General features: G+C 27.1%; 3 protein-coding genes across 8 annotated transcripts in view; 1 reads left to right on the top strand and 2 right to left on the bottom strand.

The window, feature by feature from the left end:
* Positions 1-17931, top strand: part of KaiR1D (Kainate-type ionotropic glutamate receptor subunit 1D) — a 429757-nt gene that overhangs the window by 2825 nt on the left and 409001 nt on the right. For all 5 annotated transcript variants that reach the window (XM_087404682.1, XM_087404685.1, XM_087404684.1 and 2 more), the window contains exon 2: positions 7984-8056. The gene's annotated coding sequence lies outside the window, so the exon portion shown is untranslated. The remainder of the gene's footprint in view (positions 1-7983; positions 8057-17931) is intronic.
* On the bottom strand, positions 2588-9377 carry LOC105150060 (uncharacterized). The gene is made up of 2 exons (XM_011062872.2): positions 8735-9377; positions 2588-3036 (listed from the first exon to the last, which is right to left on the bottom strand). Exons 1-2 carry the CDS (start codon positions 8867-8869, stop codon positions 2671-2673), a joined length of 501 nt encoding a protein of 166 aa, XP_011061174.1. The 5' UTR covers positions 8870-9377; the 3' UTR covers positions 2588-2670.
* On the bottom strand, positions 9493-17850 carry LOC105150061 (PI-PLC X domain-containing protein 2). Of its 2 annotated transcripts, none has more exons than XM_011062873.2 (7): positions 16823-17850; positions 15533-15723; positions 13631-13813; positions 12505-12727; positions 11471-11824; positions 10371-10558; positions 9493-10246 (listed from the first exon to the last, which is right to left on the bottom strand). In XM_011062873.2, the coding sequence occupies exons 2-7, from the start codon at positions 15579-15581 to the stop codon at positions 9885-9887; spliced, it is 1359 nt and encodes a 452-aa protein (XP_011061175.1). In that variant the 5' UTR covers positions 15582-15723; positions 16823-17850; the 3' UTR covers positions 9493-9884. The 2 variants fall into 2 exon arrangements, with proteins under 2 accessions (XP_011061175.1, XP_011061176.1); XM_011062874.2 differs by lacking the exon at positions 16823-17850 and adding an exon at positions 15993-16151.

Below are 17931 nucleotides of genomic sequence, written 5' to 3'. Positions count from 1 at the left end.
AAATTCACTATCTTACTTGTAAATTATAATTTACAATTGTACATATTAATATTACAAACAGAAAATTACTTATCTTCTTAATGCATATAATTTAATAATAGATGTTCTTTAAAAAATCTTGCAAATTATTTACATAGATATAATTTTATTTTTAATCTGTTTTTTATTTAATATATTTGTTGTTCTGCGAATATTATAATATGTAGGAAACAAAATAGGATTAGCATGCCTAATTGAGCACAAAACATAAGTATAAGTATATAGTGTTAATTTGTGTAATTGTATAATGTATTCTTCGTTTATATTTATTTAATATAACAGATTTTATATATTTTATATTATATATTTTATGATCGAGATTAGCAATTAGGTATACGGCATGTTTTCAGCGCAATCCTCGAAATTATTGGGTTCTGAGTATATGGAAAACTACATAAATCTTAAATTTGCGGCGATTTAAACGTAATCGAAGTAAGACAGACATGTCTCTGCTAGTTTTTTAAAATTGAATAGTAAAAAAAGAATTTTTCTCAAGACAAAGTGACTGAATTTTTCTAAAACTAAAAAGGATCGCTGATAGATCATGATAAAATAGAATATTATAATAAATATACCGAAAAATCGGAACAAATTCAATATAATACAGAGTCAAAAAGTCTCGCTTGCATACAATAGATATCAGAAATATCGGAATGCTTTATCATCGCGGCCTATTAAGCTAGTGATATACGATGTATTTTTCTGCTATATTGCTTGCATTTCAATAAATTACTAAAATTGCACTACACAAAACGTAGAATTTCTAGCAATTTACTGAAACGCAGGCAATCCAGTAGGGAAACATAATGCATCGTATACTGTAAGCTTTTATATTTAGAATAGCAACAACTAGAAGAGCATCGTATAAAAAGTTATATGTAGTGTAAAAGGTTAAAATTTGCATAAATGTTTTTCTTGAATTCTTCGTAAGATTTTTAATCTAATTTTAAAATTCGAATGCTAGAAGTAAATTTATGTAATACTTAATTTGCGTGTTGTAATTTATGTAAATTCGAAAAATAATACATCATTATGTGAATTCTGTATATTAAATACATTATTATTAAACAATTTGTTAGTCAAAACACTAATTGTATATGTAAGACAAATTCTTATAATAATTCAGTAGTTAAACAAAAGCGAATAATTCAAATTGAGCTCTTGGAATATTAAAACAAATAAAAAAATAGAGTAAAAAATGGACAATTAAGAGCCTTAATTGATGCGATTATTATATGTACATATATTTTGATTGTCTATTACATAATATATACAATTGTATCTTTTTACTATAATATACAGTTTTGTATATTATGTAATAAATACAATTTAAATATATGTGTATATGATAATCATACCAATTATAGCATATTAAGGCTCTTAGTTGCCCGTTTTTTACTCTATTTTTTATTTGATTTAGTAATTAATTTTGAATTTAAGAATTCGGGATTTGATATATAAAAAAAATTCCACTAATTCATTCAGCTCACCGATTTGTAATATCCATTTATAATATCTCACTTGTTATGCAACTAAAGAGTGACAAGAAATAGATTTACATAGATGTTACAAAAGATTCTTGATTGTAATTGGCTAATTCACAAGTATCTCTTATTGGCTATTAAAACTACTATCGTATCATTTACGTGATTTATCGTACGATTAGCGCTTATTTCGAATTTGTTAAGCGTGCACTGCAAAAGAAAACATTGGTTACTACAACAATTTAGATAGTAAAATATGGCATAACAATTTTATATGGCTGCAGTAATCAGTTTTTAGTTGTAACAGCAAATTTTTAGTTGCGTTATTTTTAGTAGCCAATCGAAATCATATACTGACATTGCGGATAGGCTAACGCAACTAAAAATTTGCTATTACAACCAAAAACTGATTGCTGTAGCCATATAAAAAAAAATGTTATGCTATATTTTACTATCTAAATTGTTGCAGCAACCAATCTTTTTTTTAGTGTGGCTTTGTGTTTTCTAATTTCTTTCACAGAAATAGTATGTTACTGATTGTTTAATCATTTAGTCAATTTTCTGGTAACTCGTGCGTCTTCCTTGCTTGGATTTTTATTAATTCATTTATCCGATATATCCACATTGAAAAAAATATAGTCAATTTTAATAAATATTTAGTTGAATATTTGCCAAAATTAAATATTTATTAAATATAAAGATATATTTATTTGATACAAGAAATGTTAATTTGATTTAACAATCATTTTTTTTACTGAACAAATATTTATTTACTGTAAGTAAATATTTAGTTAGCAGTACCGAACTAAATATTTATTAAAATTGACTATATTTTTTTCTCAGTGCAATGTCACTCCTGAATCAAAAATCAATACTGAAGTTTTCCTCTCTATAGAATAAACTATTCTATATCATAGTTTCTTACATTTCTCGTGCAGAACTTCTGCCGAATTATTCTATACTACTCTTTTGTTAAATCTTTTATGCTGTAAAATATAATTTAGAAAATATAATAATAATTTTTTATGTTCTCACGGGATACTCGCAAATAAAGGAGACATCTCTTAGATCACTTAGATGTTTATTTTCCTGCAAAAATGATTTATAATACAATAGTCACAATTTTCATTTATTTGTATGTTTTTAACTAAACGCCTATGATAAATATAGAGTATTTAACAGCAGCTATTGTGCATATAAAAGTTAAAATGCAATGCAATGTTATAAATAAGGAAAGTTTCCAAAGAACAGACAATTGTAAAAGCTGCATATATACCAAAGTGTACAATATACTGACTAGTGCAAAGCCTGGTATTAAAATCCTCACTGTCAAATTACATGTTTCGACATTTAACCAGAGCGGTGTAAAAACTAGAAAAGGAAGAACAGTCTCGATATCGTGTCGGTGAGCATGCCGTATGCGAATCACATCAGGATGACCATCACCAGTTGGACAAAAAAGTATATCTGCTTTTTTTGTCATCCACATTGCATCTTCGTTGCTGTGAATTACCTGTGAATTATTAATCAAATAAATTAAATAAATAAAAAAAATTAAATTGAAACGTTGATTTTAGCTAATTTATGTAAATATTATAAAGTCTTTTGTAATTAGAAAAGAAAGAAATAAATAAAGATTAGGTTGATTTGTTCACGATGTTTCTATGATTTAAGGAAAAAGATGTTGAAGTCTTCGATTTGAAAATGAACATGTATAAATAAAATAATGACATACCTCAACATAAATATATATGTATATATAAAATGTATACATAAAATCGGGAATGCAGAAATAAAGCATGTTAATTAACGTATTACAATTAAATATGTTCTCAAAGCATTGTCATAAAAAACATATTCGAACAAACATCAATTAAGCAATAACAAGACAATGAAGTTTATAATTGATAAAGATATTTATATACAAATGAATAATACAAATTTATTTAGTATTGCTGCACGTACACTTTATTTTATGTTATTTTCTACATATTTTACTTATTGATATTATGAAACAATAAAAGATTTAGTATATTTAAATTGAAAAGAGATAAAATTGAAGGAACTAGTGAAAATTTATTTAAAACAAATGTCCTGTTTGTCATTTTATTGAGAATTCCATTATGAAAGGAAGAGGTTTAATTAACCGCGCACGCTTGAAAGCTTTTATTTTATACAAAGCTCTCCCTCTCTCTCTCTCTCTCTCTCTCTCTCTCTCTCTCTCTCTCTCTTTCTCCCCCTGTCTTATTTTTTTTACATTTTATTGCACATGTTATATATAATATATATATATATATATATATATATATATATATATCATTCTAGGAAAAGATATATTTTGAGAGTGTAACAAAATTTAATTATAAATTTTCCCAGATCGATTTAATTTGCATTCCAATCTGAATGTATACAGATACCGAATCGAAACAATAATTCAAAACTTATTGGAACTTTACAGAATTTCACTATGTTTACAAAGAAAAATAAAATTTTTTTTTTAAAAGAAAAATTATGAATTTGTTTTAAAATCACAATTTTCTTTTAATTACATTTTAATTATGATTGATTACACCATAAAGAAAGTTTACATTGCAGGGAAGTTTGCAACTTTTTAAAACTTTTATAATAATGATTCGCAAACAAATTGATCCCGAAGTAATATCAAATATTGCTTTTTGAATATTTTATAAATAGTTATAAATTTTTTTTATATTTAATATCTATATCTACATATTGATTTATTAAATTCAAATATTTTTCAGATATGCGTCTATCTAGTAAGATTTTTTAATTGAAATTCATTTTCACGTTATAGTCTGTAATAGATTTTCATATTCTATTTTTAAATTGATATAATATACGAGTTACATACATTAACAGAATATTTACAGAATTAAATAATATTTAGCATTAAATGAAAGTTGCATATAAATCTCAGATGTATTGTTGCTACGCACTTGATATTGAATATTAATTTATTTAATACTAAATGAATGACTGATGTAAAAAATGAATCTGTATAATTTCAATTTTTAAATAAATAAGATTAAGAAAAGTTAACATAATGCATTCTATAAACTTGAATTATGCTGATATTTGATAATATTTGATCTTAAATGTTTTTTGTGGTTTTCGATCATATTACGAGGTAATCAGCACATTTATTTTTCGCATCGTATTTTTCGTATATTTCATATTTAAATAAAAATATTACATATGAGTAAGTATTAAAGATATGATCGTTATTATCTTATCGTGATTATCTCAAAATATAAATAGTAATTTGCACACTAATTAACCACAGCTCCCAATAAACTACATTTCATTACATTATTGATTTCAATCTAATTTAAATAAATTAAATAATATTATTAGGTGTTGGAATTAATTCGTAGCGTTTTTAATGAAAGAATGTTATTTATTTCACATGAGCATTAAAAAATACATTAATGAAAGTACTTCCCATCACTTGTAAAACGCTACGAATTAATTCCAACACCTAATAGTTTCGTTTAACAATGTAATTCTTTTTATAAAAATAATTAAACAGTAATATGAAAGTTTATGAAAATATTTTTCATTCTTTTTTGCTTCTTAAACTAGAGAAATTTTTTTATAGAGAAATTTTGCAGTTATTGAATGGACACATATTTATAGAAATAAAAATTATGCACATTTTTACAAGTTAACAAATTTATTAAGTATCTCGAATGAGTAGAATATAATATTATTCAATTTCAATCCAGTGCTAAATTAAAAGATGCATTTTAATAACTCAACAAATAATAATTAATTTGCTTATAACATAAAACACAAAAAACAATTTAAATTTATTTAAAACAATAAACGTTTTAGTTTTCATATTTTTGTTTCAAATTTTATGTAAATTTCATTTATTCAATTTTCATTGTTTAATTCTGAAAGGAAATATATAAGAATATAACTTTAAGTATATACAGGATGTCCCGTAATTCATCCGACAACGCTCGTGGGTAGAGCGACTAAACTGAGTCGAGAAGTCCTTTACTATTTCGCAATAGTTAACAAGATATTAATTAATAAATATTGCCGAGTATTGGTCTTCAATAATTTTTTTCTCATAGAACTCTAAAAATTTTTTTAGAATTTTTTATCAACTTTTTAGTACTGCATTTTCTTATTTTTACCAACATGAGAAAATTCCAATACCAACGGTATTAAAAAATTCTGAAAAAATTTATGAAATATGACAGAACTTTATGAAAAGAAAATAAACAATTTTTGTCTCTTGCAGATTGTCTGTAAAGTTGATAGTATTTGAGTAAAAAATTATTGAAAACCAATATTCAGCGATTTTTTGTAAATAATATCTTGTTAACTATTGCAAAAATGGTAGAGGACTTTTTTGCTCAGTTTAGGAAAGATTATTTTAATTTCAAATTACTATGATATAATTTTTCTTAAAAAAAAATTAAAAAATAAAGTTTTTTTTAAATAAAAATTGAATATATATATATATATATATATATATCCAATTTTTATTTAAGACAAACTTTATTTTTTAATTTTTTTTATAAAGAAAAAATTATATCGTAATTTGAAATTAAAATAATCTTTGATAAAATTTATTATTGAACGATGAAGATGCCGAGTATATTGTTAGACAATATTAGACAACATTAGACAGTTTTTAGAATCAACATATATGACAGTAATAAGCTGTCAATTGATAGTTATTTATAAATCACATTGGATTGCAAATCCGAAAAAAAGTGTCAAATCAATCAATATCATGTAACGTGTTATAATGCTACAAATTAATGCGATTTCATACATGTGATTCTGATTTTCATTTATTTGTACTCTGTGTTTACTCCAATATTATTATTTAATTGTTCCAAGTATTTTCCATCAGAAATAATTATTACACGCTCGATAAATTTCGCGTCATTTACGATTGAAAAGTGCACGTACAAATAAAATACCAACATACACAAATATAAATAAAATGCCGGGAGTGCTGAATCAAAATAAGCGTTAATTAATGAGTACGATTGCAATGAAGTATTTCCTCATAGTATAGTTATATGGAAATCTTTAAACAAACACTAATGAAACAATGACAAGGCAATGAAGATTATGGTGACTAGCTAAATGCACTTATTTTTTATTTTATATATATATATATATATATATATATATATATATATACCTAAACAATACAAATTTATAATATTTGATATTTGATATTGATGTGCGTGTATTTAATTATTTTCTATGTATTTTATTGATATTATGAAACAATAGATTTACCACATTAAATTAATCTGTGCACATATGTATGTAGAAAATTAACAAGAAATTATATAAACAGTAAATTTATACCTATTTGTTTATATTTTGTAAATTTAATATTGTATTATATTTTATTGTGGTACATTTAATAATTATTTGTACATATATTTTACGTCTATTAAGTTGGCACAGTCAAACGCGATATATACCACATTTTTTTGCTATTTTTTTGCTCTATTCCCGATTTTTTTTGCTTACTGTTTAAGTCGAAAAATTTGACCAAGAGTGGCTGTGCTGGCTCGCGTACAAGAGTAAAGTATCTTAAAGCAATTAATTGCTGAGCTCATTTTGGTCTCAAAATGTTTGTAGAATTAATTGCTTTAATATCCCAAATCGAAATTTGCAATAAATTTAAAATCGGAATATTTCTAGAGCAATTAATTCTAGAAACATTTTAACACCAAAATTAGTCCAGCAATTAATTGCTTTAATGTACTTTACTCTTGTGTATGAGCCAGCACAGCCACACTGTTGATCGAATTTTTCGACTTAAACAGTGAGCAAAAAATTTCAATTTGCTATATTCTTAGAGCAATTAATTCTACAAATATTTTGAGACCAAAATGAGCTCAACAATTAATTGCTTTAAGGTACTTTATTCTTGTATGCGAGCAAGCATAGCCACACTCTTAGTCAAATTTTTCGACTTAAACAGTGAGCAAAAAAATCGGGAATAGAGCAAAAAATTAGCAAAAAAATAGCAAAAAAATGTAATAAATATCGCATTTGATTATGTTGAAGTGGCTGTGCCAATTTAATAGACGTATAAATTTTTAATACACTAATGACTTATATAATATATATTAATAACAAAATTCTTAACTTAAATTATTAAGACCGGTATTTATACTTTCTTTTTATATTTAAAGTCTTAAGTACAATCTTAAGATGATGAAATCAATCATAGAACTATAGCATCTGAAGACATCACTTAAAACGTTTTGAAATAAGAATGAACCATAAATGCTGACTCAAGATTTATTTTAATAAAGAAATTCTGATTTTGTATTTACTTGAATAAATGTAGTACATACTACAAAAATGGTGCAAAAATAGTAAAATTAGTATTATAATATAAGATACTAAAATAATTCTCTAATTGAAGGAAATTAATGTTTGTTTTTAGGGTTCAGGTAAAATATGTGCACTCACACAACAGATAACACTGGCAGTGGATTGGATGAAGACATTATCAATTAGTGAGTCAATTTATTGCATACATGCATAATTAGTTTTACTGCCAATTATGAAGATTTAATTGTTATCATCTTATAACAGTTTCCCTATAAACATTATTATTTATATAAACATTATTCAAGATTGACTAAGATTTTAACATGATTTTTTTCTTCTAATTCTTTTTTTCTATATTTATTCATAAAAGCTTCATTCATAGAAGATTAGTTAAATCTCATTCAGTTTTAATCATCAATATTTACAAAATAGCTGCATGACATATTTGTTATTTGTAAATTTGTAAATTTGTAAATTTTTACAAATTTTTTTTGTTTATGGATAATGCTATAATTAACATTAAATTTTCTTTATATAATACATATACAATGTAAAATATTTTAAAAAACTAATATTAACTGCTGTTTTTTTTACTACAACATAAAAATTTTGAAGAATATTAATATGTGAATTATTTTTATATAAAATTACTCTATCACACATGCAAGATATTAATCACGATCGTAATTAAAAGAGTGATAAATAATAATAAAATGACTATATTCTGATTAAATATAATATTAAATGAAAACGCAATTGTTCTACTTTGTACGTGTAATCATCTGTTTACAACGTTTATTATGGAAAGGCAGATAAGTAAATTAATCTATAAAAACATTCAAAGGACTGTTCGAAATTTTTACCTGTTCTCTCACTCGGATCCGTCCGGTGTACCACGTCAGCAACATCATCTTTAGCACGAGCACGCATGACCACCAAGCATATATAGACCACCATAGCTCATCTTTCGTTTCCTCTGCAGTTGCGTTCGCTAGCATTTCTCCAAGGCGACCTTATCGTCCTTATCTGCTTAATGTTCACTTGGCGTCCACGAGGAAAGCCGACACGTTACTGGCTATGTAGTCTTGTCTGAACTGGTGAGGGTTATTAGCAAGTCAAATGTATAAAACGGTGATAGGTAACTTGATATGTAGGTAGTCGAGCGGGAAGGTTTAAACGTGAATATTCGTGTTGCGAGACATGCACTGCTTTAAATTAAGTACATAGATCGTAAGATATAATTTGCTATCAGCTGCAATACTATATCGGTAAAAATAGATAGCTTCATTTGATAAAGAGGTCTGAAATCTTGAAGGCCTACAGTCTTGAAAAGAAATTCTAATCTAAGATTTTGAAACAATTCCTTCTGTGAAACAATTTCTTTCTAAGGCATATTTTTTATGTAATAAAAAAAAATCAGATTATACATACGATACATAGATATCTATAAGAATTTATGATTTTTTATTAGAAAAAACTTTTATGATTCGTTAATTATAAACATGTCATAATTTTATATTGCAATTATTTTCTTTGTATTCGATTCTATGCCGTAGAGCAGAAAATTTTCTAACAAATTGAATAATGCACGTATTTGTTATTTAAATAAATTCGAAGTACATTTTGAAACATTTTGAAACATTTATTTGTAAAATTGATATACAGAGGGTACAATATTAGTGTTTATGAAACTTTTCACGTTTGTCGTTACAATCTGTCACAAATTAAATTGTTATTTAAATTGATTGTATTATTATTGCTTACACAGAGTTTTATTGCAATAATATTGTACAATAAGTGGATGAATTAGTGTTTTACATTTTTTGTAAAATTCGTGCAACTGAATAATTTTATATATATATATATCAATTCATATTAATATATACCATTTCATCTTTATTAAGATTTAATGAATAAAAGTGATGAGAGTTGTCGTTCCATTTTGCAATAATATTTTTTTTCCATTTTTGAAACAAGAAATTTTAGTATTATCAGTAAAATTCTATATATGGGTTATAAACGCCATTGCGCGATATTACTTTTTTTAATATTTGACATCCTTGATACCCAGATTAAATCGTTTCCGAGAAAAAAATCTGTGGCGACGATATTCGTTTCTTTCCACCATTCCTCTTGAAACTTGACAGTGAGATTTCGATTAACGGAATCAGCCATCTGTCGAAGCCCACCAGATAGATTAAAGAAAATATCTAATGGAAATGGTGTTAATTCTGCCATTACTGCCCACAATGGATTCTGACTATTTCTGCGTTTCTTTGATCCTAAAATCTCTTCATCCAAATATTCGAATAAACCTTCCACAGTTTGCTGATTGCCCCATACTTGCGTCAAAGGCGGCCACAGCCAGTCATATTCTAAATTAAAAAGGATTAAGTAGAAATTGTTATAAACGTTTATTAGCTGAAAAGTTTCAAAGAATTTTAATTAATTAAATTTGTAAATCGTAAATTAATAAAAATTATAACAAAAATGTTTTACCGTTTACTGTGTGCTTGTCACCATAACAAATGATTAATCTCTTTCCGCCGGCCCAAATGTCATTTAATGTCGGTCCCAGACCTTCAATCCCTCTGTCTGGTTTCAGGATTAAACCTTCGAATTCTCGATGTAAAATAGATAGCAGTTTCCGATGTCTGTTTGGCCTACCTTCGAAGCCCACGGGAAATCTATTTGTTAATTCTTACATTAATTATTACAAATTTTAATTATATATTATGTGAAGCATAATTATTAATAACGTTTTTATGACAAATAGCTAGATATACAAAAAATAAAGATCAAAAAATAAAGAGCAAAAAATAGAAACATAAAAAATAAAAACAGGAACATTTTCTACTTTTTTAACATATTAATAAATATGAATATAAGCAGCTAATTAAGATTATAGCATTATTAATTTAATTATTTTATACAGGACGTTCTGTTTTTAATTATATATTAAAATACATAAAAATGACTACATTTACAAGAAAATATTTGAGATAAAATTTACGTGATCTGAAGGAGGACAAATAATAATAGAATTAATTAAAAAAAAAATAGATTTTTTGAAACCATATATAAATCATTGTCATTTTTTAAAATAGAATTGTATGATTATTGTTATCATATAATTGTATTAAAAATTACCTTTATATTATGACCTTAAAAAACGATTTTTCGAAAATTGATTTATTTATTCCTTTTCTGGCTATGTAATTTTTATCTCAAATCTTTTTTTGTAAATGTAGCCGTTTTTTATGTTATTCCAGTGTATCAATCAAAATGGACTTGCTGTATATTTTAGTTTTCGCAATTTTCTCGTAATTTCTTTGATGACCATTTATTTGAATTTTACGACCATTAACACGAATTCAATTTACAACGTACGCATGCTCTCGCGCGTGAATTTAAACTGTACAACGATTTATTTCGTGTTAACCCTGGAACATAATTGAAAAGCACAGGCAATAGGAACAGAAAATAACAGATTTCCATCTAAAAAATCGTGTATTCTGATATACGGTGTCTGATAGATTGAAATTTATTTCCTATTCCTATTACCTCTGTTTTTCAATTGTGCATTAGACTTTACTCACCTATGAAAATCCATAATGATAACTTCACCTCTCGCTACATCCAGAAAGTCCCTTACATCCTTTAAAATCTCTGAAAGAGGTGTGATGCGGATGACGTCATGATTGACCCAAAATCTATTTATATGATTCCCGTCTTCGTCAAGTGCAGTGCCATTTGGTATTGATGGGTAATATCCAACTCTGATGTCTAGATATCTAATACCATGCACCAACTGGGTCCAAACATCACGATCTTGTGTCAACAAGTATCGCTGAAAGGCGTCCCGGCGCGTTAGATCACCGTGTTTGTAACAACCAGAATTATGTGTCCCAGGTATCATCAGGCTGCCGATAGGAAGCATGCCGATTTCCCTTCTTTAACAATACAGAAAACATTATTTGTGTGTTAATAGCTATTAATTCTTACAAAGAATTACGTGTGATTATTACACGGAAAAAAAATGTTTGGTTGAATTAACTGGAATTCTGGTGGAAAATGAATTCTAGTTGAAATAACCAACATTTAGTAGATAGATTTAATCCGAAATCTTGTAAATTTAATTAGAATTTTGGATCGTTCTTTTCCATCAGAATTCTAGTTAATTTAAAACATTTTTTTTTGTGTATGGTCCGTCAAATTTATAGTATCTATAATAATAAATAATTACTGCAAATATATTGTATCTTATCGCAAATATATTGTATCTTATCGCAAGTATATTGTATCTTATCAGTAACAAACTGTAATTTAATTACAGTTTATTATTGATACAATCTAATGAAACTGTAATTTAATTACAGTAAATTTTATCCAATTAAAAGATTATCTAAAAGTAAAAGTCAAATTAAAGATTATCTAAAAGTAATTACTTTAATTAAGTTCTGTATAAGAACATATCAATTTTTATTGCTTGATTTAGTCTTTCTATATAAATGTTTTAAAATATTTAAACAGCGTTTTCGGATATTATTTAAAAATTATTTTAAAAATAAATGATTTTTTTAAACAAAAAGTGATATTTCAATTCAAAACTTTGAAAGTACAAAATTAGTACCTTAAATCATACATCCAAGTCGGCCAAATTTGCAAGCAAGACATGGAAAACATATGACTATCTTTGTAAAGAATAGCATAATAATCGAGACAATGTGATCCTGGAAGCGTCGCTCCATCCTTCGTGTCCCATCCTCCTGGTAACGGCGGACGACCGACTGTAATATTTGTTCTGTAGTATCCCCGAGGACGTTGTAACGAAGTCAGGATCAGTTCAGGCTTGTCTGAAAGATAGGATGAATAGAATCGTGGTTGCGTGGACAAATTTTTTGGTATCTAAAGTTCAATAGCTTTACGATGAGAAAATGTGATAAGGGATGAATGCGTTCGATTTCACGACGATTCATTCTGTAAGATAAATCGGATTGGAAACGATTCAAAACTATCGAGGGATTCATTTCGAGCGGATCAATGTTTCCAAATTGAATGCGATAGGCGGAAGAGAGACTTAGCCAACAAGTTTTAACGACGAACTCAAAGCGTTTCAACGCGCTTAAGCTGGTGATCTGTACTAAGCTATCAATGAAATATATACGAAAGCAAAACAAACTTATATATTTTCAACTTATATACTCATCAACTTTGTTGATAAATTTTAATGAAATAGGACAGATAAGAATAAATTTAATTAAGTAAATTCTATTTTCGGTCAAAATGAATCTTGATAAAAATTTTGGTGTGAATTTATATCTATATTCAGTTCTGCAAACCGAAATGTTTTAAATCTTGAAACGCAATCATAAACAGAATTAAAGTATAGTAATATCACATATTAAATTGACAAGTAATTTAATAATTGATACTAATAGCATTTTATAAGAATCGAAATGACTGAAAATAGGATTTTTCTTATACTAAGATTCTTACTTAGATTTGTTAAAGAAATTTCTCACATAAACTAAATAAGAATTTTGAATAAAGCAAATTTATAATACAATGTTTACAAGCTGTCATACATATGTCTTGTGTTTTGTAATAAATTATAATAATAAACATTATATTTTTGATATAATATTTAATACAGTAGTTAACTTATAAATATTATAAAATAAAAGGTACGCGATTGTATAATCACTCCCTTTGGTAGCGAAATACAATACATAAGAGAATCAAACAAAATTTATTACTATGTGCCGCTAACGGGTCAGCAGTGAACACCTTGATTTGAGTATCTGAGTATCTTGTGTCCGCCGGACAATCGAATTCCCAATTTACTTCTAATTCGGCATCGACCACTTTATCGCTGGCAGCGATTGGTCTCCACAAAGAGGAAACTGTGACCCATACTTTTCCACACTGCCCTGCCAATGCTGAAAGCGAAATTAGGAAAATAGATTTAAAAATATAAGATGCGAGAGAAACAAATTATATTTCAAATTTGTATAAAAAGACTAGAAGAAATAACACTAGTTTGCCAATTTATATTTTTGGATTGTTGTCTGAACAAAGTTTATATATATAATAACGTGAGATGTTAAAAATGACGATTTTGAAAATTTTCGTAACGTTGTAACAGTAACAGTAAATTTTTCTATATTTTGTTAACTGTATATGAACATATCAACTTTTAACTTGCTCGAAAATGAAAAATCATATCGAAACAAAACTAAATGCATTTTAAAGCAAAAAGTTGATACTTTTGTGTGTTAATGAAATTTCGAAAAAATTTGTTACTAATGCTACAACGTCATTAAAATTCATTTTCCGTCTTTGACACCATTTTAATTAAAATTGTGACATAATAGCAGGAAAATAGATTCGTGTTCAGCAGTTAAAAATAATTAAAATATTAAAAATAGCTAAATATGTCAAAACAATTTTTTCGCAAATTAGTATAATTTTCGCGCCTTTCGAAACATTATGATTTATGTTAATGTATGTATCGCTTAATTGTATTTAAATACTAGAATTTAAATTATAATTTAAAAGATGATATTAATTCATGATATACATATATCTTTTTTATTAATAATGTATATATATTTTAACACACACACACACACACATTATACATATATACAGGGTGTCCTACCTAAAGTGACCGTTCCTTATATCTTTGCAGAATAAAGTGGAATTAAAAATTTGTTTAGATAAAAGTTGTATAACTTGATGAGGAACACATTTAATAGTATAATTGATTTTCTAAAATTCAATTTTCATGGTCATATGACTAAGATGAAAGTCACAGTCATTTTTTAAGTAGAATAATATATCTGTCTTTTTTGTGTGTGTAAAATTATAATGTCTCTAATTATTCTGTATAAAAGTAGAATTAAGGTAGAAATATTGAAAAAATCAATAGTTTTTGAGATATTTTCTATTTTATGTCAAAATATGTCAGAATAAAGTATAAAATATCTTATAAATTATTGATTGATATTTTTACTTTAAGTTCTATGTGCAGAATTAGAGAAATCATATTATGCAAAAAAATATTTTATTTAAAAAATAGCAATGATCTTCATACATATAACGAAAAATAAATTTTGTACAAAATTATATGTGCCTCATCAGGTCATACAATTTTTGCTTGAATATATTTTTTATTTGACCTTATCTTCAAAGATATAAGAGATGATCATACATTAAGAGGGATATCCTGTATAATATCAAAAGAATTAGGTAAGTTCTTTATGGATGAGAGAGAGAGGAGGGAAGGAGAGAGAGAGAGAAAATAAAGAGTAAATACGTATATACAAATATAAAAAAATATAGAGAAACGCAAAATTATATAAATATAAACAATATGATTTATCTTTATATTTTTTATATACTTTTATATACTTCATACTTTTTGTACAGTATTTGAATAAAAATTAATGTATTAATATTCCGTAATGTAAAAACATATTTGCTTTTTATTCATATATTTATATATTACTTTTAATAATATTTAATATTTCTTCAAGTTATTTAAAAAACAGTGTTTAAAAACACTTGCTTTAAACACATTATTTTGCATTTCTACTAAAATAATAAACGTTGTGCAAGAACTGTGTAATGAAACGCGATAGTTAGCTTAACCTCACCAATGTCACAGAAAACATGGAGAATCAGCAGAACAATTCCTTTCAGCATGATTGAAATGATGAGATTTCAACCAAAATTCTTTGTATACGGCCTCCGATCTTCCGATGTCAGCAAATATTCTGCACTTGTGTTTTAATCAAACAGTCTCTGATTTTTTCGAGCATAACGGATACGAGAGTCTCAAAATTTTCTGAAATTTTCATAACTTGTTAATACAACTATGTTGCCGTTATAAATCTTCATTAAAAAATAATTATAAATAAATTTTCTTTTGAAGAATCAAGAATATTTTCTACAGTAAAAGTTGAAGGATCGTAAGAAAAATAATAAAAGATACAGAAAAAAATTTTTGTAGGAAAATATATCAAATTTTATTTTTATATTTTCGACTGAAGTTTAAGCAGCAGTGGAATTCGCTATCACACAGATTTATCTATGTCATTGATATAACATCATTACGTTTTGAAAATTTATTCCGTTCTCTCTGTGAGTGAAAAATTATCCTACAGGATAAATCGTGGCGAATCGGATCAATATAAGTTTGGAGACTGTTAGTCAACAGTTGTCGCCAATTTTGTTCCAAACGAGTTGTTTTATCATGCTAGTTAGGTACTTCTGCGCGCTTTCTCTTCCTCTAGAAACAATAAACAACAGTTCTGCATTGTGTGATCCAGTGTCAATCGACGATACAAGCGCAGAGATCGAAAAATGTTGTCTCATATAAAATGATCACAATCCCGAAAAAAAATCACGAATTGACTTTTGTAACGAAAAGATATTAGGTGTTGGAATTAATTCGTAGCGTTTTATAAGTGATGGGAAGTACTTTCATTAATGTATTTTTTAATGCTCATGTGAAATAAATAACATTCTTTCATTAAAAAACGCTACGAATTAATTCCAACACCTAATATATTGAAACTTATACAAATTATAATGATTTTTACAGTATATAGTTTGCTAAATCAATTTAATAAACTGATTATTCGTTTTGCTTCTCAGCTTCGAAGCGAATTGGATAATTTCCTTTTCTTGATTTTTTTGTTGAGCAACAATAAGAAGTACTGTTTACGTATTATTTTATTATATAACATTCTAGCAAATTTAAGAGTTTAAAAAATCAAGAGTTTATAAAACTTAATAACAAAATTTATTTTTAATTACTTTTTTATCAATGAACAAATACTGATCTGATTCGCCTTGGTGAACATCTCTATGAAACGCGTGCAGATTTAAAAATACATATAATCCTCCGCGCTTGGTAATAATGGTTCTTTCGATTGTCTTACTTCTGTCACGAGTAAGAGAATCTCTCGATCAGGTAAAACATTATCGTCACATCGAGAAACTTCGGAACACACAGAATGGGAATCGTATGGAAAACGAATTCAGATGGATCACTGCTAATAGTGCAGTGATCTTCGGCTGACAACCCGACGACTGAACGATAGGCAGTCGAACGAACTACTACCGGTAACAGGAGTAGTCTAATGTAGAACCCGCTTATGGGACGTTCAAGTACATTGCGCTTCCATCCTTCCGTCACTTCCTCGGACGCGTCAATTGGACATGAGGAGGGACCAGTACTCATTCGTTTTCCTTCTCTCTTCCCTACGTCCGCCTCTCCATCACATTGACTATCGGCTACGTGCGTACACTCGGGGTCGGACCCGGCCTAGCCTGTTAAATACCATTTCCTGCATACGCCGTCGCGGAATATATAGTTTCGAGGGAGAGTTGGCAATGGATGCGAATCCAACCGACCGATCGGTGGAGGTTGGGAGAACGGATTCAGTTTCTACATTGAATTATCGCCCTCGTGCATCGTGCACAGGGGACACTGCACGTCAGGAGGGTACGCGTCGTGAGAGCAAACAAATTAATCGTTACATATAGATCGAGGCTACAGATCGCGATTTATACCGATGACATTTTAGGGTATTTTATGGTAGAACTACATTTTGTTGGACGCGATTGCGACTATGTTACAAGTCGCATTTGTATAGGCTCCACTTGGCTTGTAATATATAGTGCAATATACAGCTTTGACCAAAAATATTAGGCACCTATATTTTTTCATTTATCAGGAATTCTTTTACCTACATTGTTATCTATCGGTTACTAACATTATACATAAATTTAAAAGATTCTTGAAAGGATTTACAGCAAATGCCATAAATCAATTTTTAAGCTAAAATTTTAAATGATAGTTAATAAGGTGCCTAATATTTTTGGCTAATGCTGTATATGTATGTGTATATATAATACAATATATGTATATGTTTTTGTACATTTTGTTTTGTAGAACTTAACTCGATTAATGTTTCAATAAAAAAAAGTCTACAAGATCTTCTTTTTAACATATTTTTAAAGATGATTATATTATTATTATTATTGG

The sequence above is a fragment of the Acromyrmex echinatior genome, chromosome 3, assembly GCF_024713525.1.
Source record: "Acromyrmex echinatior isolate Ae372 chromosome 3, ASM2471352v2, whole genome shotgun sequence".
Taxonomy (NCBI): domain Eukaryota; kingdom Metazoa; phylum Arthropoda; class Insecta; order Hymenoptera; family Formicidae; genus Acromyrmex; species Acromyrmex echinatior.
Note: the sequence above shows the minus strand (reverse complement) of the source record. Positions and strands in the feature narration are given on the sequence as shown.

Excerpts from the sequence above, each read along its gene's own strand:
- LOC105150060 (XM_011062872.2), bottom strand. The coding sequence starts at position 8,869 with ATGCTAGCGAACGCAACTGCAGAGGAAACGAAAGATGAGCTATGGTGG. Across the intron at positions 3,037-8,734 it reads GGATCCGAGTGAGAGAACAG|GTAATTCACAGCAACGAAGA; the intron begins GTAAAAATTTCG and ends AATAATTCACAG.
- LOC105150061 (XM_011062873.2), bottom strand. The coding sequence starts at position 15,581 with ATGCTGAAAGGAATTGTTCTGCTGATTCTCCATGTTTTCTGTGACATT. Across the intron at positions 12,728-13,630 it reads TGACCCGTTAGCGGCACATA|ACAAGCCTGAACTGATCCTG; the intron begins GTAATAAATTTT and ends CCTATCTTTCAG. Across the intron at positions 11,825-12,504 it reads ACTTGGATGTATGATTTAAG|AAGGGAAATCGGCATGCTTC; the intron begins GTACTAATTTTG and ends GTATTGTTAAAG.